This window comes from Pempheris klunzingeri, chromosome 3, assembly GCF_042242105.1.
Source record: "Pempheris klunzingeri isolate RE-2024b chromosome 3, fPemKlu1.hap1, whole genome shotgun sequence".
NCBI classification, from domain to species: Eukaryota; Metazoa; Chordata; class Actinopteri; order Acropomatiformes; family Pempheridae; genus Pempheris; species Pempheris klunzingeri.
The window spans coordinates 24,764,973-24,790,569 of record NC_092014.1 but is presented as its reverse complement, the minus strand read 5'-3'; the positions used below and the strand labels follow the sequence as shown (position 1 = coordinate 24,790,569).

General features: G+C 41.7%; 4 protein-coding genes and 1 long non-coding RNA gene across 6 annotated transcripts in view; 1 reads left to right on the top strand and 4 right to left on the bottom strand.

Annotated features, from left to right (window-relative positions):
- Window positions 1–281: 281 nt before the first annotated feature.
- On the bottom strand, window positions 282–751 carry LOC139199225 (uncharacterized). The gene is made up of 3 exons (XR_011584115.1): window positions 664–751; window positions 502–567; window positions 282–367 (listed from the first exon to the last, which is right to left on the bottom strand). It is a non-coding gene; the product is annotated as an uncharacterized lncRNA (long non-coding RNA).
- A 3,071-nt stretch (window positions 752–3,822) lies between these two features.
- On the bottom strand, window positions 3,823–7,265 carry gstt1b (glutathione S-transferase theta 1b). Of its 2 annotated transcripts, none has more exons than XM_070856546.1 (5): window positions 7,030–7,265; window positions 6,429–6,516; window positions 6,194–6,344; window positions 5,029–5,214; window positions 3,823–4,423 (listed from the first exon to the last, which is right to left on the bottom strand). In XM_070856546.1, the coding sequence occupies exons 1-5, from the start codon at window positions 7,139–7,141 to the stop codon at window positions 4,226–4,228; spliced, it is 735 nt and encodes a 244-aa protein (XP_070712647.1). In that variant the 5' UTR covers window positions 7,142–7,265; the 3' UTR covers window positions 3,823–4,225. The 2 variants fall into 2 exon arrangements, with proteins under 2 accessions (XP_070712647.1, XP_070712648.1); XM_070856547.1 differs by having other exon boundaries at window positions 5,038–5,214; window positions 7,030–7,261.
- An 891-nt stretch (window positions 7,266–8,156) lies between these two features.
- On the bottom strand, window positions 8,157–10,305 carry ddt (D-dopachrome tautomerase). Its single transcript, XM_070828104.1, has 3 exons — window positions 10,136–10,305; window positions 8,909–9,084; window positions 8,157–8,534 (listed from the first exon to the last, which is right to left on the bottom strand). The coding sequence occupies exons 1-3, from the start codon at window positions 10,241–10,243 to the stop codon at window positions 8,462–8,464; spliced, it is 357 nt and encodes a 118-aa protein (XP_070684205.1). The 5' UTR covers window positions 10,244–10,305; the 3' UTR covers window positions 8,157–8,461.
- Window positions 10,306–19,173: 8,868 nt separating this feature from the next.
- Window positions 19,174–22,805, bottom strand: chchd10 (coiled-coil-helix-coiled-coil-helix domain containing 10). Its single transcript, XM_070827762.1, has 4 exons — window positions 22,648–22,805; window positions 21,937–22,171; window positions 19,535–19,676; window positions 19,174–19,362 (listed from the first exon to the last, which is right to left on the bottom strand). Exons 1-4 carry the CDS (start codon window positions 22,686–22,688, stop codon window positions 19,343–19,345), a joined length of 438 nt encoding a protein of 145 aa, XP_070683863.1. The 5' UTR covers window positions 22,689–22,805; the 3' UTR covers window positions 19,174–19,342.
- Window positions 22,806–23,757: 952 nt separating this feature from the next.
- LOC139222656 (zinc finger protein 236-like) overlaps window positions 23,758–25,597 on the top strand; it is a 41,516-nt gene continuing 39,676 nt past the window's right edge. Inside the window, exons 1-2 of the mRNA XM_070854495.1 lie at window positions 23,758–24,154; window positions 25,264–25,394. Coding sequence (XP_070710596.1) covers window positions 23,866–24,154; window positions 25,264–25,394 — 420 coding nt within the window. The 5' untranslated portion in view covers window positions 23,758–23,865. The remainder of the gene's footprint in view (window positions 24,155–25,263; window positions 25,395–25,597) is intronic.

The following is a 25,597-nucleotide window of genomic DNA, read 5'->3' as shown; positions in this document are numbered from 1 at the left end:
ACAGCTGTTTGACTGAAACCGACTTCTGTCTGTAATGTATCTGATGTAGTTTAGAGAAGAGTTAGCAATAGACAGTTTGTAGAAAAGGACCCAATATTTACACATTTGGATGTTCTACATGAGTTTTTTAATATTTAAAGAAAGATGTTGATTTTTTTTGCCACGACAACCTCACTCATGACGGAATATAAAGGAAAGATGAAAACAGTGGCTCTTACATTCAGGTGCTGCTGCTTCCTCCTCAGACACACGTGCTGCACAAACAGAGAAATAATAAGAAACAGATAGAGGTAGGTCGAATTGACTGTCTATTAAAGCAAAAACCTTTAATACTGACCTGGAGCCTGTTCTTTGTGTTCAGCAGGAGCTGCAGAGAAAAACACAATACTGTTAACAATTGTGCACAGATATCATCACATGATACACACAGCAGAGAACAGAGCGCTCAGTTACCACACTACGTTAGAGATTTGCTGACTGACTCATGAGCACATGGATGACCTGCAAATGCAGCACAGAGGAGAACGGAGAGGACCAGGGCAGTCTTCATGGTGATGATCCACTGATCTGTGAGAAGAAAAAGGAACTGTATCAATGAATGTATAGAGCAGGAGCAGAAGCATGAGCTCCTCTGAATGAGAAGACATACAGCAGGTGTCTTACCTGTCAGGTAAATGGAAGGTGATGCTGTTCAGGTATCAGCTGAGGGGTGAGATGACAACAGGAGGTTGTCCTGCTCCTTATATACACACCGGAGGCAGACAGTGCACTGTTGACCCATGGAAATGCTTACAGTGTGCTCATAAAGATCTGAAGCTGGACTCTTATCTGTTTCCTGACAGTAAACACTTTGCTGTTGTGATTTCAGGTTAATGATTTCAAACAACTGGCACACAGAATGATTATCAGTCAGTAATGCCACAATTAAAAAATTGCTACTACTACTACTGCTACCATGTAGTTTATTCTAAAGCTGCTGCCACTGTTCCACTACTTTGTGTAGTTCAACCATCTTATATTCTACAACAAAGTGAGCAACGATTAACTGCAGCTCTCTTTTCTCGAGAAAACACGTGGAAACCCAAATTACTCCTGGTGGTTGTGTATGGACAACGGTCCCTGCTACATTAATGCTATCTTAATCTTAATCTAAATTAATTAATTAATCTTAATTAATGCTACCTTAATCTCTCTAGCTGAGTTGGAACACTGTGTTAACTGACGGTCAGTTTAATCAGCAGTGAATCTGTCATTAACATTTGGTCTGATTTGTGTGATTTGAATTGCAAAACCATGAACTACAATTATCGGGGAGATATAGTGGGATAAAACATTTTCCTGGTTCTGCTTCACATTTGTGATAGTGAGTTAAAGGCTGTGGAGTGTTGACCTCACTGACTGAAGGAAGAGGAGAGAACTGATACCACATTAGTGTGGTAGAAAAGAAAGAGTGAAAGATAGATTGCCGTAAAGAGGGGGCACTGGCTTCCAGTAAATCATTTCATTTTATAGCTATAATAACTGATAGGCTGATGACACAACAATTTCCCTGCGCAAGATCTAAAACACTCACTACACAAGACTTGTAGTCATCATGTTATTGATCCAGTTATCCAGTAAGTCTCTCTCCTCCTTATCTAGCAGGCTTCTTTTTTTCTCAGCCAGGATAAACATTTCCTTGTCCTACTGCAATGCTGTGCTATGTCATCAATAACTACGATGTCTGTTGTGATCAGATTTTTACTTTCAGCAACTATGTTTGGTATTACAGTGGGTAATGTGCAGTGAAAGAACAGTGGTGTGATTACACGTAAAGACGTTCCCGGTTTCATTTAAAAAGTAAAAATGTACACAAATAGCACAATACAAGTCCCAGTTGTTGGTGAAGAAGGTGAGTGTGTGAGGGTTAAGTCTGGACTGGGCTGACGTGCCTCTCCCCAGATCCACAAAGGTTGAGAAGCCATTCTTTATACACTTCACAAGTATGCCTATGAAGACTATGTAAGTGGACCTTAAGCTGGGACTATTTTGTGAGACTACTTCAACTTAACCTCATTTCTAAACTTTTGAGCCCTTTTAAACTTTTTGTCCTCAAAGCTGCTGCTGACCTTGCATGTCAACCATCTCCACAACAGCTGACTAAACTGTATCAGAGAGCTGCTGAAGACTGTGATTTCATTACTGTACATCTTCACAAATGTTGAACAACACACTAAAATACAATTCAAAAGGTAAATGATTATAACAGACCAGCAGACCAGACTGAAATGTCCAAGGCCAACAATTTATTATCATACATGTTGGTAATAAGAGTATGAGTGTTCAGAGCCATTAGAGTTTAGTAACGTTGTTGAATGTCAAAGCAGCTGCTTGATGAAATGGAAATCTCAGTTTAAACCAATGTTAGCTTTCGTTCTTCGTTCAGTTTACATATTCTTCAAATATATTGACTGTACGTTTGAAGACGCTGGCCCACCTCGCAATCATTCAAAGAGTCTCGAATTCACTGGAAGTGAACACTGCCTCAGTCTCTCCGTGAATAACAAATTACGTCGTTTTCAGAAACATTTCCAGGTCCACATTCATTTTTCTCTAGAAAGTTAATCATTTGTTAATTTAGTCTTTAATATTTACGATAATTAGATTCTTTATCTTGATCTTGATACTTCAAAATGAGCAAAGAGCAGAAACATCAGGGTAATTTAATTGTCATTTTACAACACAGGGTTCTTCAGAGAGAAAAAACAGACTGTATTATGTATAAATGAATACAGAGCATGCTGGAGGACTGTCATATATGTGAACAATAATTAGAACTTCATTCATTCAAACTAATTACATGCTTACTTTACTTCAATTATCTGATGATAGCAGATAATAATAACATTTTCTCTGCCATGTTTAGCTTATTTTTATTTAGAAAAAGGATTCGTTCACTACAGAGCATCAGTGTCAATCAACTTTACAATACTCCTGGTATGCAGCACCACCTGCTGACCTGACATCTTTACAACAACACAGCAAACTTTCATCTTAGAACTTTTAACAGAAAACCAAAAGAACCCATAAAGAAAACAAGACAGCATTTCTCATTGTTCATCTCATGGCTTCCTCTCTTTTCCTTAAAAAATGACTTTAATGTCAAGTTGGGTGTAAATCACAGACCTCTGTCAGGTGGTCTAATCCTCTCCTGTATTTCAGGGGTTATACTTCAAGTTGTGATAACAATCCTTGTGTGCGGATGTCGGAACACCAAGCTAATAGTTGTTTCTTGGTTGGCTTAGATGTTGGGTTTCAAAGCATCCATAGATCCCGCATCCTCTCATTGGGGGTTACTTCTGTAGTAGCATTCCAACAGATCCATGTTCTCAGCCTATGCTTTGTTCCAGTGGCCCATTTCTCATCAGCCGGTCCCCCAACACCTGGGGGTGGTCCTTGCTGGCCCCTGTGTGACTCTTATATTTGAGGTTTCTATCCTACATTACATAGGACAGTCACACAATAAGTCTTCTGTAAGTACAATGAGGGTGCTACATAACATTAGGCATTGTTCTATGAGAATCAAATATCAAACTAGCTAAATAATAAATGATAATAGTCAAATAACAGTCAATAGGCTGGGGCACATTCACCAAATTATTCTGTTATTTGACAAAAGTATGCCTCATGAGGACATACTAACTGTCAATAAACAAAACTTTTCTTGTCCCTCATTTAGCCCAACGCTATGTCAGGGGACAGAGGGGAGGATGAAATGAAACCAGTGGACAAGGAAACGAAACGGAGACTGAAAAAGTTTTTTTTTTAAGATTCACTCAGCCCCATCTTTAATGTTTTTATTGGATTTTTTGTTATTATAGGAATCTCTTGTATTCCATTTATTACTTACTCATTGCTGAATACATTTCCACATGAGGTGCACCAACATCTACCTTCAAATGGCCTTTCTTTGCCCACTTGGTGGCAGCATTGTTTGCAAACCATCTTGAAACAACACGAGGAATGATGTCAAACCAGACCCTGATACTGAAAGTTATCTTCATCAAATGTTTGCCAAGTATTGAGAAATACATACAGATGGATACCTCAGAATTGTCCTTCAGTTTCCACCACTAAACAAAATAAATGAACTGATTTAAGTATTGCATTAATGTACTGAGTATATGGAGTATATTTATCCTGTAAATAACGACAGTGATACGTGATGATAAGCGTGTTCTCTTCTTCACATGAAGAACTTCAGGATTTTGGGCTTGAAGAACTGCAGCTTGCTGGAGTCCATCAGCTTCACGCTCTCCTGGGCTCCCAGGATAGTCTGGTGGGCGTCGTCAAACAGCTCCTTTCCAATGGCGGCCTGGACTCTGTCTCGCCAAGCGCTCAGTTTGGGTCTCCCCTCAAACACGTCCAGGCCGGAGCCCACAGGCTGTCAGAGAGGAGAAGGTATGTGACCACTAACCCACATCCTTCCTTATCAGTGCAAAAACAGACTGTGCAAACATCATTCCCTTTAGTGGTAAGTATACTGTTTACATCCCTGGAAGCATTCATCAAAACTTGATGCAGTGTTTTAGATATGGGATTTCAGTAAGGTAGCCACTGCTTGGAAAAAGACAGTGTTATTTATCTTTTACCTTTTGTAAAAGAGGAACATGTTGTTTGAAAATACAAAAAAATAAAGCATAAATCTACCCTTTGGTTCCCAAGTATGTTTTTCTACAGTTGGTATTTGAACAAGGTTAGGTTAGAACATAAACTTATTATACTATACCATCATACTAGAGCTAACTACTTCTGGATAATGGCTGCCATGGCCCTCAGGGGCTGAATTTGCTGCTTTCCAATAGTTATATCTTTTCATATGAGCCTATATCTGCCCCACTATTTGAAAAAAAATACATTCAAATATGCAAAACATTGTGATATTCTTTAGAAAGTGGTTGGCAGTAAAGTAAATAAAACACCGGAATGGCCCTTTATCGATCCTCTGAATATTTTGTTTTTTTTGCATTTTGACTGAAGGAAACCCACTCTGTGCACCTGCATGATCTCCACAATAGCGACCAGGTCAGCCAATGAGATGTGATCCCCTGCGATGAAGGGCCTGTCCTGTATGAACTTTTCTTCGATGAGTCTCAGAGAGCCGTTCAGATCCTCCAGCGCTGCGTCCAGTTTGTCCTGTGGGATGTCCACGCCCAGAGCTTTGGGAATCAAGAGCTACGGAACAGAAACAAAGTTTGCAGATAAAATAACAAACTATTCAACCCTGAAAATGATGAACACTTTTCAGAAGAAGATAAAAGCAGATGGAATGACAAGAGTAGGTCATGTGATGAAGGAGCGTTTTTCCTGAGAGTCCGTCAGGGAAACCAGAAAACAACACAGCACTTAGCCTTGTAACTCCCCCCAGATGAAATGTAGCAACAGTTCAGGAGGTTCAGCTTGGCTTCTCCTTCTCCTCTCTTTGTGCTGTGGAGGAACACGGTTAACTCTTTCCTCACACTCAAGCGTGAGCCAGTGGAGATGTACTGGGGGTCGCAAGCTTCCCGACTTCTCAGGATCACTGACACACATGAAGGCGGTAGTAGGACTGAGCTTGTGTGAACACTGGCAATAATAACAGTAATGTGACTGAAGATGTAATGAGACGATGAAATACGATCCAGGAGGGCCGGTTAGTTCGAGGGCCTGTCAGACACCAGAACACTGCACAGAGGTTTAACACTCACAGTTTCCTACTGGAGCCCTGTGTGCAGATTTTTTGCAACCAGCTTTTATCCAGGTTTGTGATCAATTTATAAGGGTGCAGCTGTGTTGTGTTCTGGTGGACTTGCTTTGCGTTGGGTTTAATGACTGCGCTGCTCCACCCTGTCCGTCTGTATCTCCTGAGTAATCTATATCATGTAAACATATTTTATCTTCACCAGGCCTGTGCTTCTCTCTGCTGAAACACAAGAGATGATGTCAGTCCGGCCAGTGAGTGTCAGGCCTGAGAACTTTCTGTGATCACACCTCCTAAACATTATTCATTAGTCATTAGAAAAGATATCTATTTCTCTGCTTATTTCCAAATGTGGAAAGCTAATTTTACTGTATAAGCAAACTAAGTGGTTTTTTTTTCCTCCCCTCCAGCTGACTCAGTCTCAGGTGAAATCCTGCACTTTAACAAGAAGCACGCCAGCACGGGTGAACATACCCGGAGCCAGAACATCTTGGATCCATGCAGGCGAATCCCGATGTGCTGCCATGACAGGTACTCGTTGATGCGAGCACGCTGCTGGAGGTCAGCTGGGTACCAGAAGTCTGGAGTCTTAAACTTCTCTGCCAGATACAGTATGATGGCTATGCTGCAAAGGGAAACATTACCAATGACTACCACACACACACACATACACAAGTTTATACAGAGTGATCACTGTCTCATGATTAACCTTTCAGCCAAGCAGAAGTCTCCATCTCGCAGAGCAGGGACTTTTCTGATCAAGTTGATCTTCCCAAAGTCTTCTCCATACTGCTCACCTGAAACCAACACACACACACAGTTAACAATTTTATAAATGTTTTTTCTAAACACCATATGAACGCTGTTAAGTAGGTCATACAAATGTAATAATCTAATAACAGTGTGATTTTTTCAGGTCGATGAACCAGTGTCAGTTCAATTAACAAACTAGGAAGTTATCAACACCTGATCATTCTTACAGTCCTTTAGTCTGATGGGGAACAAATCTGTCAATCATGCCGCTGATCTCTGGATCAGATCCCCATCAAATATAATATTTTCAGCCCTCCAACGTTAGATTATAAGTTTTAAGTAATAATATAAGTTTTTGGTTTAGTTTCAAATTTATTGAACAACTGTATTTGTGTCTAATAATATAAATTGATTGAAAATTTGCAAGATCTGTATCATTAATGAATGATGAATCTCTCACTTGAGTGACAGTAGTGGACTTTTTAGTGACTTCTTCGCAGTGACACCGTGTAAACCACTCTTCGTGTCTGTGACCCGGAGAAAGATCTGAAACTCACCGTCCAGCAGCGCAACTTTTTGGAAGTCAAAGTTAATGTTGTTCTTCTTGGCGAAAATGTAGACTGATCGGCAGGGCTGAGAGAAGAGGTCCAGGTACAGCTCTAACGCCATTTCTGCTGCTGAGCTGATCTCACACTTCTCTGCCTGCACTCTCTGATGGCACTCCACCCCAAAGAGGCTTTATTGCACCAAGATGTATCCTCTCCCTCACGAGCCTCGGTGTTTCCTCCTACACCGGTGGTTCCCAACGCTACTTTTAGGCATCAGCTCGTCCTTAAGCTCTGCAGGAGCCTGATGACATTTAGATCAGGAGCAGGAAACGCTGTCCTGCTGCCACTGCTTCTTTTTCTGCATCACACACATCACAATTTAATCCAAGATGAAGCAAAAATATTTTTAAAAAGTGTATTTTGTACGCTTATTGGCAGATGTAGTCTTTGAGAGCGCTTGTTAAAATACTTTTATCAACCAATATTTATCAACCAATCACAAATCAGCGTTTTCTGCGGTCATCAGGTCTACAGAGCCACACTGGCCGGAGCTCTGCAGCTGTGTGGTCCAGAACCAAAGTACAAATCCAAATGGTGAAAGCGATGTTTGAAAGAGATTAGCTTTAAGGTAACCAGAGAGTCAGCAAGCACGTGTCATAAATCAAGATTTGCACCAACCAGCAGCACGTGCCAGGACTACAAACACGTGGCAGTAAAGTGTGACTTCAGTGATCCTCTGTGGGCTCCTCTTCCTGCTGCAGGACAAGAATCCAGCTAAATGTGGAGAAGAGAGAGTCCTCTTGTTTCCCCTTTGTACTCTCTGGTACATGATGGCAGTCTTATGTCCCAGCAGTGAAGTTTGACCAATAGTCAAAGCTGAATCTGATACTGTGGAGCAGCGGGTTATGTAACTCTTCTGGGGCATTGTGTCTACTACAAGCCACGATTGTTATAAAGCCAAATCAAATCAACACAAGTGCAGACATCAGAGCAGCAAAATGAGAGAAATGTATGTTCATTCCTTTACCAGCACCTGACATAACTGCTGCTTGCTTATAATTATCAAATGGCACCAGAATCTGGTGCAAAGCGTGCACACATACACACATCAGATGGAAGTAGCAACTGAGATTATTAAAGACATCTGTTTATTGAAATACTTTCTGCAAAAGATTTGACTTCTTAACAAAAAACTTTTTATTTAATAAAAAGCTTCCCAAAATAATTCCATGATGTTAAAATAAAAAAAACAACAACTATGTTCTTCTGTTAGACTTTATATTGATGATCTTTCAAATAACACATTATTCTCATAAACTTTATTTCAGAATCTGACAAGAAAATATACTTCACTTTAACTTCAAGTGTGAGATGAATGCAGATTTAAGGAATCTTCTTTAAGGAATGAGACTGAGAGACGCGCCAGAAACGACAAAGTCCATTACAAGAAGCTCATGACGGTTGCCTTCTTCCCGACCTGGTGAGGCTCCAGCGAATGGAACTGAATAACAATCCTGTCAATCAGAACAAAGCTGTCAATCATTGACCTAGTGCAATTATTATTCAGACATGAAAATAAAGTTTGGTGGGTTGAAGTGCAGCTCGAAGTCCTTCAGCTGCTTTGTGCCGTTTCAAGCATAAAGGAGTGCTGCTCTTGCCCTTGAAAAGGTAGTTTGAATTATGATAATTCACGTTCTGTGAGATAACCGACAGGTCCGATAACGGTGGAGAAGCACGGTGAATCTGTGGTGTCTTGGATAACTTGCTTTAGGGCTAAAACGTTAGCTGTAGAATGGGAGATAATTGTATTTGTAAATTTGTAAAGGCCAACTCAGAGCAGCACTGATGACATTAACAGTATTCTGTATGTGATCTACAAAGATCTCACCTGTCCTCAGTCAAACCAAGTTCTCTGGTCAGGAACCCAAAGATCTTGGCACTGTGGTCCTTGTTCTTGTCAGCGGTGTCCGTCACACCGATAGCAGACACTGACAGCATCACACATGGAGCGCAAGAGCCAGCTATCAGCATTGGCAGGCCAGGTTTCACCACCAGGTTCATCCTCTGAAAGACAAACACCACCATGGCCACGATTAGTGAGGCTAAAGCAGTTTAATGACATATGATACACAGTACTTGGTTTGAAAGCCACATCAGGGAAGCAAATCCAAAGTGAGCACATTTAATGACCACAAGGTCAGAGTTCTCCACGTATCTGCCCAGCTATCTTTGAGCAACACACACTGAACCCTTATGCTGCCTCTTTAGTGACATCCATCGCCCCACATTTGGAGTTAAATGGTACTCAATTGTTCTTTGACAAATATGGTAATCAAATGTTTCTTCTCAAGAAGCATGCTTGATTAAAGAGTTCCGTCTAGACCTGCTCTTTATGGAAAGAGTCTTGTGATAATGCTGATATGAATTGCGGCTATATAAATAAAGATTGATTGATCAAAACACATACATCATTACATAGTAATATTGATTAATATATAGTATTTTACTCTCACTGTTGTATTATGAATCCACTTATTGTGTCTGCTCACTAGAAATTAACACTTTCCAGCCAATCAGAATTACGGATTCTCAGGGGAAAGTGAGTCCAGTCCAGTCATGGATGTAAGAAAAATCTAATAATAATAATAATGATAATACTCTAAGAAGTATTTTAATACATCCATTTCAGATGTCCATAATGTAATTTTGCATGTCCAAAACACATTATGATGGTAAAAATGTCACTAATAGAATTATGACTCCAAACAATATATCTACAAATGTATCTTCACTAGTCACTCTGGATATCCTAAATATAATCATTAATGCCAAAATGACTCTATCCAGATATGACAGGCAGCTGTAGGATAATACACCTGAGAGGAGCCCTGTGATTGACCCGTCCATGCCCCCCCCCCCCAGTGTCTGCTGCCCCAAGAGTTAAATAACGCTGAACACGGCTGAACATGAGTCTGGGTGCTGCACAGACATTTACCTGTGAACACACCGACGTTCACGTGCAAGTTTAAGACTCGTACTTGTGTTGTAGGTCAGACTCACGGCAGCTTCAACAGTGACGCCGCGTGGTTACATATTGGACATGAAATGAACTTACGTCCTCCGGTTTCCCCAAAGCTGCAGCCACGCTGGACGACAACTTCTTCAGAAACTCCTCCGAAAAAGAGCTGGCCGGTAAATTACTCTGTAAGTCGATGAAAGGCATCTTGACGACTACCGGGACCAAAATCCGCCGACGACTGTGAATGGAGACGAGGGTTAAAGACCAGTGACGACACAGCAACGTAGCCTTACTGTTTCCGGTTGTAGATTTTCAAAATACGTGCGGTGCGTGGGGACAATCTCTGCACGTGAGACTGATTTAATAAAAAAAAAAAAGTTAAGGGTGATTCTAGTGAAAGTAGACAAAACGTTTACCTAACACTAGGCAACAATCTTAATTATTAGTCTTCGTCAAAAAGGGAGAAAAACTGCTGAGTCCTCTGTAGAGGACCTCTATATGATCAGAGCCGGAAGTAGCCTTTTTTATTGAGCTTGACCATGGACAGTCTATTACAGCATCTTTTTGGTCATGTCCCCGGCTGTCACCTCTCTTTACCCTTCTAAAGACATGGTTTCAGAGGGTCTCGGAGAGGTTTTTTCCTTTGATTTGTTTGTATACGGCCCCAAATACTCTGGGAAAAAGAAGCATGTACACACTTTGGTTAATTTTTTGTCTGGCTCTGCTAAGCTGGCTGTCTGGCAGACACGGAGAAACCGTGCCCAGAGTGCTGGTAGTGTGGATCCAGTGGAGGCTCTGAAGGGACTGGTGAAGTCTCATCTAAAGGTGGGGCACGCATATTATCAAACAGTGGACAATATGCTGGCTTTTGTTCAGAACTGGTGCTGAACTTTTGATGTTTGATTACAGTAGCACCTCGTTTCAGTTTGTATTGACAAATGGTTTTGTTGTATTTCAGGTTTGCTTTAATAGTGACGGTCTCTCTGTGATTTTTGTTTGTTCCCTGCAATGATTTATTAAAGGGACCTTGAAAACCAAAAAACTTCTCCTCTCCTCTCCCCTCCTCTCCTCTCCTCTCCTCTCCTCTCCTATGTCACATGGAAAACAAGTTTGTATATGGTTAGAAAATTGGTTCTTTTTTTACTTATTTACTGAGACATGAATTGTGATAATGAAATAAGAATAATAAATATCAAAGAAATATTCTTACTGTTTTCCATATAAGGTTTGTTGTTGTTTTGGCCTCCCACTTCCTCTCCTCTCCTCTCCCCTCCTCTCCTCTCCTCTCCTCTCCTCTCCTCTCCCCTCCCCTCCCCTCCCCTCCCCTCCTCTCCCCTCCTCTCGGACAGTCACTTGGAAACAAAAGTGTATATACAGTTAGAAAATAGGTTATTTATTCACTTTTACTAATCTATTGGTGAGTTAATTGTGATAATGACAAGAAATAAATTCATACTTACTTTTTTCCTTATAAAGGGTCACATGTAGTTTTGCCCTCCCACCTCCTCTCCCCTCCTCTCCTCTCCTCTCCCCTCCTCTCCTCTCCTCTCCTCTCCTCTCCTCCTCTCCTCTCCTCTCCTCTTCTCTCCTCTCCTATGTCACATGGAAAACAAGTTTGTATATGATTAGAAAATTGGTTCTTTTTTTACTTATTTACAGACATGAATTGTGATAACAAAATAATAATAATAAATATTAAAGAAATATTCTTACTTTTTTCCTTATAAGGTTTGTTGTTGTTTTGGCCTCCCACTTCCTCTCCTCTCCCCTCCTCTCCTCTCCTCTCCTCTCCTCTCCTCTCCTCTCCTCTCCTCTCCTCCTCTCCTATGTCACATGGAAAACAAGTTTGTATATGGTTAGAAAATTGGTTCTTTTTTTACTTATTTACTGAGACATGAATTGTGATAATGAAATAATAATAATAAATATTAAAGAAATATTCTTACTTTTTTCCTTATAAGGTTTGTTGTTGTTCTGGCCTCCCACTTCCTCTCCTCTCCCCTCCTCTCCTCTCCTCTCCTCTCCTCCTCTCCTATGTCACATGGAAAACAAGTTTGTATATGGTTAGAAAATTGGTTCTTTTTTTACTTATTTACTGAGACATGAATTGTGATAATGAAATAATAATAATAAATATTAAAGAAATATTCTTACTTTTTTCCATATAGGGTTTGTTGTTGTTTTGGCCTCCCACTTCCTCTCCTCTCCTCTCCTCTCCTCTCCTCTCCTCTCCTCTCGGACAGTCACTTGGAAAAAAAAGTGTATATACAGTTAGAAAATAGGTTATTTATTCACTTTTACTAATCTATTGGTGAGTTAATTGTGATAATGACAAGAAATAAATTCATACTTACTTTTTTCCTTATAAGGGGTCACATGTAGTTTTGCCCTCCCACCTCCTCTCCCCTCCTCTCCTCTCCTCTCCTCTCCTCTCCTATGTCACATGGAAAACAAGTTTGTATATGGTTAGAAAATTGGTTCTTTTTTTACTTATTTACTGAGACATGAATTGTGATAACGAAATAATATTAATAAATATTAAAGAAATATTCTTACTTTTTTCCTTATAAGGTTTGTTGTTGTTTTGGCCTCCCACTTCCTCTCCTCTCCTCTCCCCTCCTCTCCTCTCCTCTCCTCTCCTCTCCTCTCCTCTCCTCCTCTCCTATGTCACATGGAAAACAAGTTTGTATATGGTTAGAAAATTGGTTCTTTTTTTACTTATTTACTGAGACATGAATTGTGATAATGAAATAATAATAATAAATATCAAAGAAATATTCTTACTTTTTTCCTTATAAGGTTTGTTGTTGTTTTGGCCTCCCACTTCCTCTCCTCTCCTCTCCTCTCCTCTCCTCTCCTCTCCTCTCCTCTCCTCTCCTCTCCTCTCGGACAGTCACTTGGAAAAAAAAGTGTATATACAGTTAGAAAATAGGTTATTTATTCACTTTTACTAATCTATTGGTGAGTTAATTGTGATAATGACAAGAAATAAATTCATACTTACTTTTTTCCATATAAGGGGTCACATGTAGTTTTGCCCTCCCACCTCCTCTCCCCTCCTCTCCCCTCCTCTCCTATGTCACATGGAAAACAAGTTTGTATATGGTTAGAAAATTGGTTCTTTTTTTACTTATTTACTGAGACATGAATTGTGATAATGAAATAATAATAATAAATATTAAAGAAATATTCTTACTTTTTTCCTCATAAGGTTTGTTGTTGTTTTGGCCTCCCACTTCCTCTCCTCTCCTCTCCTCTCCTCTCCTCTCCTCTCCTCTCCTCTCCTCTCCTCTCGGACAGTCACTTGGAAAAAAAAGTGTATATACAGTTAGAAAATAGGTTATTTATTCACTTTTACTAATCTATTGGTGAGTTAATTGTGATAATGACAAGAAATAAATTCATACTTACTTTTTTCCTTATAAGGGGTCACATGTAGTTTTGCCCTCCCACCTCCTCTCCTCTCCTCTCCTCTCCTCTCCTCTCCTCTCCTCTCCTATGTCACATGGAAAACAAGTTTGTATATGGTTAGAAAATTGGTTCTTTTTTTTACTTATTTACTGAGAAATGAATTGTGATAACGAAATAATAATAATAAATATTAAAGAAAAATTCTTACTTTTTTCCATATAAGGTTTGTTGTTGTTTTGGCCTCCCACCTCCTCTCCTCTCCTCTCCTCTCCTCTCCTCTCCTCTCCTCTCCTCTCCTCTCCTCTCCTCTCCTCTCCCCTCCCCTCCTCTCCTCTCCCCTCCCCTCCCCTCCTCTCCTCTCCTCTCTGAAAGTCAATAAGAAGACAAGTGTAAATAGTTAGAGCACTGAAAGAAATAAGAAGGAATAAAGTGATACGTACTTTTTTCTGGATAAGGATTCATGTCATTTTGCCCTCCCTCCTCCTCTCCTCGTCCCTGTGTTTCCTCTCCTCTGTCATCTTTTCCTCTCATCTCTCCTCTTCTTGTTTCCTCTCTTCTTTCATTGACTCTTCATGTCTCTTCTCATCTCATCTCTTCAGGTCTTTTCTTCTATTCTCCTCTTTAGGGCAACTCCTGTAAACAAAGTCTAGTAATGCAGTTTAAACATCTGAAAGAAATTCAATAAATTCAAGTCAAATAATTCAAGGAAATTTTACTTACCTCACCTCACCTCACCTCACCTCACCCAAACCTTACCTTACCTTATTTTACCTCACCTCACCCTTACCTCACCCATAACTTACCTTACCTTACCTTAATACTTACCTTGAGTCTTACCTTAATACTTACCTTAAGTCTTACCTTAAGTCTTATCTTAAGTCTTACCTTAATACTTACCTTAAGTCTTACCTTAATTCTTACCTTAAGTCTTACCTTAATACTTACCTTAAGTCTTACCTTAAGTCTTACCTTAATACTTACCTTAATACTTACCTTAAGTCTTACCTTAAGTCTTACCTTAATACTTACCTTAAGTCTTACCTTAATTCTTACCTTAAGTCTTACCTTAATACTTACCTTAAGTCTTACCTTAATACTTACCTTAAGTCTTACCTTAATACTTACCTTAAGTCTTACCTTAATACTTATCTTAATACTTACCTTAAGTCTTACCTTAATACTTACCTTAAGTCTTACCTTATACTTACCTTAATACTTACCTGCAGGATCTGCAGATCTCTTTCGCCACCTGCTGCCAAACACATTTCTTAATCTCATAGCCTTATTCATGTTTCTTACCCACTCTGGCTCCGGGCCTGGCCATAACTCACTGGCCTGGCGGGGGTGCACCAAAGTCCAGGTGTCCTCCTCCCACCCTGGGGAGAGAGAAAGGGGAGAGCTTTGAGGGGAACTTGGGCGAGCAGGATGGGAGACATCTGAGCAAGAGGCAGGGGAGAGGGAAGGGGAAGGAGAGCGACAGGGGGAGCCACAGTAAGAGCAGGGGCAGGAACAGCAAGAGCAGCAAGAGGTAGAAATGGGGGGGGAGTTCACAGAGGTCCAGCAGGAGGAGGTAGAAAAGAAGCGAGGAACAGGAGAGAAACCGCAGGAAAGTTTATTGGGGCAGCAAGTAAAATAGCGCTTGGGCGCAGGGCACCTGGTGGCTGGTTCGGAGACTGGTGGACATCTGGGGGCCGGTCCAGGTGCAGCGTGGGGGGCTGGTCCAGGTGCAGTGCGGGGGGCAGGGCCAGGCGGAGCGCGGGGGGCTGGTCCAGGCGGAGCGCAGCGGGCAGGGCCAGGCGGAGCGCGGGGGGCTGGTCCAGGCGGAGCGCGGGGGGCTGGTCCAGGCGGAGCGCGGCGGGCAGGGCCAGGCGGAGCGCGGCGGGCTGGTCCAGGCGGAGCGCAGCGGGCAGGGCCAGGCGGAGGCGGGGGGCTGGTCCAGGTGGGGTGCAGCGGGCAGGGCCAGATGGTGCGCAGCGGGCAGGGCCAGGGGCAGGACCAGGGGACCGGGCCAGGGGCAGGACCAGGGGCCGGGCCAGGGGCAGGACCAGGGGCCGGGCCAGGGGCAGGACCAGGGGCAGGACCAGGGGCCGGGCCAGGGGCAGGACCAGGGGCAGGACCAGGGGCCGGGCCAGGGGCCGGGCCAGGGGCAGGACCAGGGGTCGGGCCAGGGGCAGGACCAGGGGCCGGGCCAGGGGCAGGACCAGGGGCAGGACCAGGGGCCGGACCAGGGGCCGGGCCAGGGCTGGAGCCAGGTGCCGGGATCCTGTGAAGGATGAGGCGTGTGCTGTCGGGCCTGTTGGGATCAGAGACAAGCACAGAAGTCCACATTAAGCGTTTGTCCTTCGGAGACCAAAAGGTGGAACAATGGCTGGGTGAAGGGGTGGAAACACTCAGGGACTCTGGGGACAGGATCCTGCGGAGGAGGATCCGCTCAGCGCTGGCCCCGCTGGGGTCTGGGACGCAGGAGTACAACCAGCGCTGAGCCATCTGAGGGAAAACACAAAGACAAGGTTCAGACCGCTGCTCCACATCACATTAATGTACCAGCAGCTGTTCACAAAAACTTTCTGGAAAAGTCATCACATCACATGTTGAAGCAAAAGTATTAGTAACACAATAAAGGAAAACTCCATTAAAAGTAAACCTTTAGAAGTACTTGCAGTAAAAAGTAGTAAAGCGTCAAATGAATGCATTTTTTCTAAGTGTTATTATTGCAGGAGGCCTTACATTATTATCAAATATTGCTTATGGACGCTGTTATTCTCTGATCACTTTACACAACATCAGGCTACGAGCACACAGTCAGCACAGATAAAGCTGACGTTGTTGTAAAATACAATTTACTGTAACATTTATGACTGCACGTTAATGCCAAACTCAGGAAACTCAGACTCTATTTGTGACAACTAATTCAATTATACCTGAAACTGATTTATGTCATCAGTTTAGTTTCAATAAGTGTTAACGACAGTAAAAATAAACCTAGAGTGATATTCAGAACATTACTTTTAATGAATTATAAATGATCATACGAAAGTTTATAATGGACATCCATCATGTCTTCAGATTAAACTGTCACATGGACACTTCAATGTCAAAGCCTCACATCTCATCGGACCTGCAGATACCAGCTTTTGAATCAAAACAGCTGAATTCCTTCAAACAAAACACAACTTGAATTATTTATGTACTCTGTTGCTTTTTCTAATAATACTTTAATCCGTTTACACAGCGACATTTCCCGCCAGACTTCATTCAATATTGTGCTAATTTTAGGTTCTCTTGCTGACAGACAAACCTTCACACATCCTTCGACATCATTTCTGATCCTTCCTCAATAAATTAAATGAGTTTGTCAAATCGCCATTAGTTATATCACATTTGGCACTTTTTTCTACAAAAATCTCTTTTTACAGTTGTTTTACACATCTATGACCAATAAAATAAAATTGACAACTTTTTGAAGGATGTTTGGTTTGAATAAAAATAACCCCAAATCTAAGTTAATAGAGTTAAAACAGTGTGTTTTTAAACACACCTATTTTACTTTCTTTATTCAAATTCGGTCACTGCAGTCAAACATCAGTCAGTTTACACTGAAAATGTCAAATATTGCAAAACTGTCAGTCAGTGTGAAGCTACATCAGTGAACTTTAGGCTTCAGAACCGTAAAACCCCGCAGAAACAACACGGGGTTAAAAAGTGAACAAATCTTACGTCTCCAGGGAAAAGTGCAGTTGTCGGTGACAGTCGGGCTGAAGTCAAAGTCCGGGTGGATGAAACTCTCAGCTGATGGGTCGTTTTCTGTGAAATTCTCGAAAAAAAGCAGCAGCTCGTATTTTTGCGTGCGTTTGCAAAGGTTTTCAGAGTTGAAGGGACGTTTTTAGTTCGAAGGATGCAGGTGGAGACAAAACATGGCAACATGGAACCTTTTTGAAGAAACACAACTTTATTAGAAGTGTCCATCAGGCCGAGAGAGATGAAGTGACCAAACTGTGACAGCTGCACTGTCATGACATGTTTCTGAAATCAGCTGATCATTTTATACAAACAGGTCCCAGAGCACACAGGACATGTTTCAGAGACACAAGATCCTGTCATGTGTCAGCGTCCACTAATAGATCCTCCTGTGATGGCAAAGCTGTCCTACAATAACATCATAATATTAGATAATAAGATGATAAAGACAATAAAGATAATGAAATGCGTGAATGCATGTCTCACTATCTTACTAGTAGCATTACATGTACTTAAAAAAATACAACGAATACCCACATTAGCTGCTGCACATGTCCATACTGTCTCTGAATGTATTCATTTTACACTGTTCAGACTGTTAATACTGTCCATTCTGGACATTTATCAACTGTTTATAACCATTTATTTATCATAATGCTTTTCTTTAAAAACAGAGTGACCTGAATGTCCATTAATTCCAAATATTCAGGCCTCCATTATGTTTAACACTCGTATAAAATGCCACACATCCAGTGTAGAGTCAGAAAGACACACACAGAAAGTTGTTTATTTGAAATTCAAAGTAAAACTCACAATACTTTTATAATAATTTGGAATCATTTTGTTAATTTTTATTCTTGTGTGTTGTGTTTTTTGGGAGCAAACACCGTGAAACATCCTTTGAATGCTTGCACTGGCTCATAAAGCAGATTCTGATTGGATGGATCTTTTTTTTACATCAGTTTCCCTCCATGTTCCTTTCTTTTGTCTCCACACCTCCTATCATCTTCTTCTAATCTATCATTCATTCTACCACTCCTCTCCTATTCTTTTTCCTTTCTGGATGTGTGGCCATGTCCTATGCTTTTTCATATTTCCACCTTTTCTCTCTTATAACTTCTTCCTTTTTCTACCCTCCACTTTTTCTTCGCTTAATTTTTCCTCCTTTTCCTCTCCATTCTACCCATCCTCAATTTTCACTGATCCTTTCTGTCATCCTCACACAGCAAATGTGTGTTTTTGCATTCCCACATTTTGATCACACACCTTTGCTATTTTGAAATACCTTAGCAAGTTTGGGTGAAAATGATTTCTACAATGACCCAAAATGTCCAGGAAGAGAAAAATTGATGCAGATGGAAGGCTGTTTCAAGAAAGATGGGAAGGCGAATACATGTTTGTGCTTCAAGGAGAAAAACCGGCATGTCTTTTGTGTTATGAGGCGGTGGCGGTTGTCAAAGAGTACAATCTACGTTGGCATTTTGACACCAAACAAGGAGCAAAGTATGCCAAAGCGTTGACATTTGATCGTTGATTGATGGAGTAATGTGGGTTTCATAACCTGACAAATTAAAAGGATTTATGTTATAATAACAAACATATTTTTTTTTACGTCGATGCAAATATATATGTAATATTTGTAAGTTGAATAAGTAAAAAATTCAGTTATTTAACATTAAGGAGTAGTTGCATTTATTTTACATTACATTTAGTTACATTTATACTGTCTTCCAGTTACATCTGGCCCTTTGAGGGATACCATTATGCTGATGTGGCCCTCGGTGAAAATGAGTTTGACAGCCCTGGTCTATGTACTTGAGGCAGCAAGGAGCTATTTACATAGACCATAGAGTGTGTGCGTGTTTGTATCATTCATTGCCAAGAAAATGACAAACAATAAATGTAAAATTGGCAAACAAACAATTATAGAGTTGTGGGTAAAAGCACCACATGGCAGACCCAAAGGCAACACATGCTGACAGAAGTAGATAGCAGCTATTTATTAAAGGCTCGTCACTGTACATTGCCAAAAACATTGTATACATTACACAGTCATCAATCAACAAAACCAACACGCTCACTTCCTGAGGTCTACGTGTCTACAGTATGCTTCATTATGAAGATGCGTCTGTCACAGCAGATGACACCCATCCTTCACACCAGTGATGACACACCTACAGAAAAACAGAAAAATGAAGCTGCCAAATCAAAAAGCGTGCAAATATAAAAATTGACAATCATGTCAAAACAAGATAGATTATTATAGGAGTACAACAGTTGGTGCTCATGGCGTGTTTGAGCAGTGCTGTGTTACGTGGCTCCAGTGATCGTTCACCATAGACTCACCGTGAGAGTACTTGCACTGTTTGAGTGCCTCATTGAAGCCCTCACATAAACTCAGGTCATTCTGGTTGGTAGCACAGTCCAGGAACTGTTTGACCTCAAAGTGACAAGGGCCTGGCTGGGCTGGAGCAGGCCGGGGTGGTTCCTGGAAGGACACAAGCAAGCGGGCAGCTTCTGGTTGGCCACAACTTCACAAGAAACGGTTTGAGTGGTATATGGAATCAAAATGTATTTGTAAAATGCCTTCAAATATTAGCTACTTGGTGAATCACTTGTTTAATTTGAATACCTGTACACAGCAAAAAGAAACATGTAAACCTTTAGTGCACATTCTCCCAGGGCCTGGTACTAATGCCAATGTGATATCCAAGTTTTGCTACTGATGAGGAGGATAACCCTGATTTTATATTTAAAAAAAGAAAAATACAGGTTTCTATATTTCTATTCAAAAACGGTACTTAACAAAGGAAGCTTAAGTTTTCAAATGTTACCTTTTGTGTTGAAATAATAGCAGCTGCAAAAAAACTTAATAAAATACAGTCTAAAACTGGCAAAATGATGATCTACAGTACTGTGCAAAAGTCGTAGGCAGGAGTGAAGAAATGCTGTTAAGTAAGAATGCTGTTAAAATATAAAAAACACAAAATACAAAGTAAGAAAATCTAATCAACATTTGGTGTGACCACCCTTTGCCTTCAAAACAGTATCAATTCTTCAAGGTACACTTGCACAAAGTCAGGGATTTTGTAGGATCATAGTCGGGTATATGATTAACCAGTTACACCAAACGGGTGCTAATGATCATCAGTTTCATATGTAGGTTGAAACATTAGTCATTAACTTAAAGAGAAACAACTGTAGGAGGCTTAAAACTGGGTGAGGAGCAGCCAAACTCTGCTGCCAAGCTGAGGTTGTAGAAGACATTTTTCATGTCACAGGTCATCATGGGAAGACTGAACACAGCAACAAGACACAAGGTGTTTATACTGCACCAGCAAGGTCTCTCCCAGGCAAAGATTTCAAAGCAGACTGAGGTTTCAGGATCTGCTGCTCAAGGTCTTTTGAAGAAGCACAATGAAACGGGCAACGTTGAGGACCGTAGATGCAGCGGTCGGCCAAGGAAACTTAGTGCAGCAGCTGAAAGACACATTATGCTTAGTTCGCTTCGAAATTTGAGGATGTCCAACTGTGCCACCAGCTCAGAACAACCACAGACCAGTGGGACCCATCTAAGAAGTCTATTTGGCTAATATTTGTCTGCAGCAGAAGGCAGTTTGTTCACTGAAGGGCTGGAGAACGGTACAATAATGAGTGTCTGCAGACAACAGTGATGCTGGTGGAGGTTCCTTGCAGGTTTGGGGCTGCATTTCTGCAAATGGAGTTGGGGATTTGGTCGGGATTAATCGTGTCGTCAATGCTGAGAAATGCAGACAGATACTTATCCATCGTGCAGTACCATCAGGGAGGCGTCTGATTGGCACCAAATTTATTCTGCGGCAGGGTAACAACCCTAAACATACAGCCAATGTCATCAGGAACTACCTTCAGCGTGAAGAAGACACCTGATCTCAACATCATCCAGTCTGTCTGGGATCACATGAAGAGATAGAAGGATCTGAGGCAGCCGACATCCACAGAAGATCTGTGGTTTGTTCTCCAAGATGTTTGGAAGAACCTTCCTGCTGACTTCCTTCAAAAACTGTGCCAGTGCACTTTGAAGAATTGATGCTGTTTTGAGGGCAATGTGTCTTCTGTTCGCTCACTTTGCATTTTGTAAATTCATTTATTCGTAAAACACAAACACACCCATACTAAGACAGCGATACTTCCTATGATATTACTTTGAGAGATGAATGTGGTTGAATGTCATTCTGTGGTGGCACTGCAGTTTTTACACTTAAGTCTGAATGTTTTAGGGAAACCAACACCATAAGAAAATGAAGAGTGACTGCTGTAATGCAGGTTGGTATTGATGTTCTGATTTCATCCACAGTTTGATCATAGACTGGGTTGTGCAGACAGTGAGCCAGTGTGTCTTTTTAAAGTCAGCACATTAAAGTGTCTTTACAGGCTAATCCAGTCACTGAAAAAAGTAACAACAAATGATCTCTATTTTCTATCACTTAACAAGTTAGTCAACTAATCTGCAGGTGCTCCGCACTTGAAATCCTTACGCCATGTGGAGGGAATTTAGCCTTTTAACTTTTCCAGACAAGCGAGGGGGAAAACGACACCAGGACAGGCCTAACTCAAAATACCTACACAGGAGTGCCAGACTTCCTCAAAACACCCAGGCAGAAGTACGAGACCTCCACAAAGCATGACGTGTTTGACATGTTAAAGTCCAGCTAAGTTCAGTTATCTAACCATCCTAATCCTCTGTCTGATCACATTCCACCGATTACCTGGTACGTAGGCTTGGCTGGTTCTGAACTGCTGCCGCTGCTGCTGCTGCTACCCCCACTAAACGCTCCTGTGAGGGCGCTGCCAACGACATGGCCCACAGCCGAGCCTACCGCCACCCCAGCAGCTGTGGTAGCCATCTGGGCCATGAGGCCTGGCCCCTGGGAGGGTGCTGGAGCGGAGGCCAGGGCAGCAGGAGGTGGATGAGCAGGGGCCGGAGCATAGGATGGAGCGGGGCTGCAAGTACAACACAAACAGTCCATTTCTTGTGCTTAAAGTGACATAACATATGTATGCATGTGTGTGTGTGTATTTATACACATATACATGAAATTAAATCTTTACATTGACGTGATGTAATCTCACAAATGAAAGTCATATGCTAGAGCAGAGACGTCAACTTTGACACAGTGACCTTGCAAACACCAAACTTTAGACGTGACGTGGTGTCGGTGACTTGTGACGCAACAATAATTAGACTATATAATGTGCATAAAGTAGTTATTAGTCTAACTACAGATGCTGTCTCGTCTCTACTATTCAACATCTTATCCGTTTTTACGTCTTAATAAGGGCTGAATAAGCGCTAACGTCACGTCCTGTCCTTTGAACAGGACACACGACACCAACCATGGATGTAACCAGTGACTCAGTCTGACCTGCAGGAAAGTTACTTTACCTACATTTAGTTCCTTTACTGTTGTTTAGCTTACCTGGCCGGGGCGGAGGGACGGCTGCGGCTTCCTCTGGCCATCTCTGAAAGGACACCGGGTTCCTAGTGTTGATTAGACGGACTGAAGGAGCTCAGATCTCTAACGTTACTCTGCTCCGGTTGAGACTGACAGCACTGAGCGTGCACGTGCTGCTGACCTTGTACGGCCACGGTTACGTACATAAATATCGCGAGACTTTCCGCGCTCTCTCCCCAAAATCCCCCATGTGTGGTTTGTTTGTGCCATTATTGACTGCTCCTGTGAGCACGCCTCCACCTGCTGGACCGGAGCGAGTGTTTTCCACAGTTTGAATACACTGTGGCAGGGAGGCCACCTTTCCTGCTGTTCTTTGTCCTACCATGTCCAGCCTTTTGTGGCATTTTCAACAAACCCACAGATCTATCTATCTATCTATCTATCTATCTATCTATCTATCTATCTATCTATCTATCTATCTATCTATCTATCTATCTATCTATCTATCTATCAGTCTGATGCACAACAAGAACTTTTACTTTTGATACTTAAAGAATGTTTGCTGTCAGTTGGCCTGTTCTTATAATCAGGTATGACTTTGAACAAAGTACTTTTTCTTGTAGGCCTAATTGAGTTTTATTATTATTTACATAATTATTACATACATAAGTGTAGAAGTCGCTTACACTTGTTTATTTCAGTGAACTTTGTAAAGCACTATGATACACTGTTGTGATATTGGGCTACACAAATAAAATTGAATTGAATTGAATTGAATTGAATTGAATTGAATTGAAGTTGTAGTAAAGGGTCTGAATGTGTTCTACTCCCTCTAGATATACCTGTTCGTGTTTGGAACTGCATTTATGTGCTGTCACTGCATTATACTGCCTGTGTTGTGTTTTCCTTCTGCCATGTCCTCCACATGGGCTGGTTACTGTGCTGTGTGTGTGTGTGTGTGTGTGTGTGTGTCAGCTCCGCTCCCCAGCAGAGGGGGCGCTGTGGTGCTGCAGTCATCCTTCTAACCGGAAATACACTGTTACTGTTCCAGCTTCCGCTCAGCCACCACATCAACAAAGACTCCACAGCCTGTGTCCAAGTTCTCTTTCTTATTTTTAAAAAGTAGGTGCCAGCAGCAATGTAATGTCTTTCAGGCAGCGCGTTTAGGCGAGTCCATGTAGTTTTCAGGACAAACAGCTGTTTCTTCCATCCAGTTGCCAAGCGGTGAAGCTCGCCAGGACAATGTCGACTGCCATGGACTTCCACTCTCAGATTGCCTCCATCATGGAGGTGCTGGCCAACGCGGCCGTCGCAGAAATTTGTAAAGTTGTGGACGACGGATACGCGGTGGTTCACCTGGAAATGTCCCGGAGCCAGAAGGAGAACGAGTTCCTGCGGAGGAAAATCAAGCTGCTGGAGCTTCAGATCGCCAGGTACCGAGCAGAGAGAGTGAAGGGGGCAGAGGGCTCCATCAGCTGCCGCTTCCCCGGCGTCCGCCTCCTTAACCGGCAGATCAGGGACCCTCTGGCGGGTACGTAGAGCCGTCACCCACAACTTTAAACTCAGAAAACTAGACCGAGGTAGGTGAGTTTAAATCAAGCCAACTGTCTGTGTTAGACCTCAACTTTAAAGGACCGATTCACCCAAATTAACAAGCACATTTTCACTCCTGCCAAATGCACTCAATAGGATTTCTTTAATGCTACCTCCAGGATTTAATATGATATTTGTAAGATCCAACAGTAATTGAAGAATGACAGACAGAGCCTCTGATCAGTGGTCACTGCAACTACTTTTGATACAAATAATAATCCATATATAACAATGCATTCTGTGGATTAACTACAGTAGTACAATCGATTATATATATTTTTATTGTATATTAATTCATGCTGGTGGTAGGAGATATTGGAAATGAAACAGATAAAAGCTTTGTTGCAGATAAATTCCTAATCTCTCATTTTTGGTTGAATACCCTGTGCTTTGAAAGCCTCTTTTACCTGTTGACATTGAAAAACATCTGACCTGCTTTATCAATAGACTGCTGCACGATCCTCTGGAGATTATGTTGCAGATGAGACACTCAATCTGCTGACTCTGACTTCCCCTGCTGTGTATTATGGAGACGGGTCTAACAAGGCTCACTCTCGTCAGACTTAAAGCTGCTCTAATCAATATTTTTTAATCGGTCTTTGCTTATGTCATTGTAACAAGTTATTAAAAGATCATAAACATAGAGGTTGGAATTATCAGCCATAGACGCCTGTTTAAACACATACAGCTACTCATTGGTGCCCTCTAGCAGGTTTACCTCTAAAAATGTTGCCGTCCTTTTTGTTTGAGGAGCAACATACCAAGAAATTAATTAAGTTTCTATCAACTCTAAAATGTCTCAAACAATCAGAGCTGTTTCACCTTTTAGCAACACAGGGAGAATGTGAGTGAATGTGTGTCCTTATATTCCCTGTTAGATAAACAACCTGTCTCACTAATAAGCTGTGCTGCTTTGTTGTTTTTAACACTGTGCAGTGATGCTATCTGCACAAATGGTACTTGTTCACAGGCTTCTTTTTACAGAATCATATTGAGTGTAGTTGTAGTAATCAGTGGCTAATTACTTTCCCTCTAATGGTCCACCAGGCCCTTCTCTGCAGAGCAGAACCAGGTTTCTGAACAGAGGTCCAGGGGCCCAGCAGTCTGTGCAGAAGACACAGCCCATCAACCTGGACCAGGATCCTGATCAGGAGGTCGTCACAACCACAAAAACTGAGGTAGCTCTTCCTAAGTCAACCCGCACCAGAAAACCATCCTCATATAGGCCCATATGTGCAGGACCCAATGTCTGACTTTGAGACTTTGAGATCGTAGCAAATTGCATCCATCCAAGATGTCATTTAAAAAAAAAAGTGGTATGAAATTCTTAACACGAGCATAAGATTTGCAGTGTATGTGAATAATGTAGACTGTTGGAACA

Coding starts and splice junctions, on each gene's coding strand:
- gstt1b (XM_070856546.1), bottom strand. CDS start 7,141: ATGGCGTTAGAGCTGTACCTGGACCTCTTCTCTCAGCCCTGCCGATCA. Junction 6,345..6,428: donor GACTTCTGCTTGGCTGAAAG/GTTAATCATGAG, acceptor TTCCCTTTGCAG/CATAGCCATCATACTGTATC. Junction 4,424..5,028: donor AGATCATGCAGGTGCACAGA/GTGGGTTTCCTT, acceptor CCTCTCTGACAG/CCTGTGGGCTCCGGCCTGGA.
- ddt (XM_070828104.1), bottom strand. CDS start 10,243: ATGCCTTTCATCGACTTACAGAGTAATTTACCGGCCAGCTCTTTTTCG. Junction 9,085..10,135: donor CTTTGGGGAAACCGGAGGAC/GTAAGTTCATTT, acceptor TTTGTCTTTCAG/AGGATGAACCTGGTGGTGAA. Junction 8,535..8,908: donor CTTGGTTTGACTGAGGACAG/GTGAGATCTTTG, acceptor TCTGATTGACAG/GATTGTTATTCAGTTCCATT.
- chchd10 (XM_070827762.1), bottom strand. CDS start 22,688: ATGGCCAGAGGAAGCCGCAGCCGTCCCTCCGCCCCGGCCAG. Junction 22,172..22,647: donor CGTCCCTCCGCCCCGGCCAG/GTAAGCTAAACA, acceptor TTGTACTTGCAG/CCCCGCTCCATCCTATGCTC. Junction 19,363..19,534: donor ACAGTGCAAGTACTCTCACG/GTGAGTCTATGG, acceptor GTTTTTCTGTAG/GTGTGTCATCACTGGTGTGA.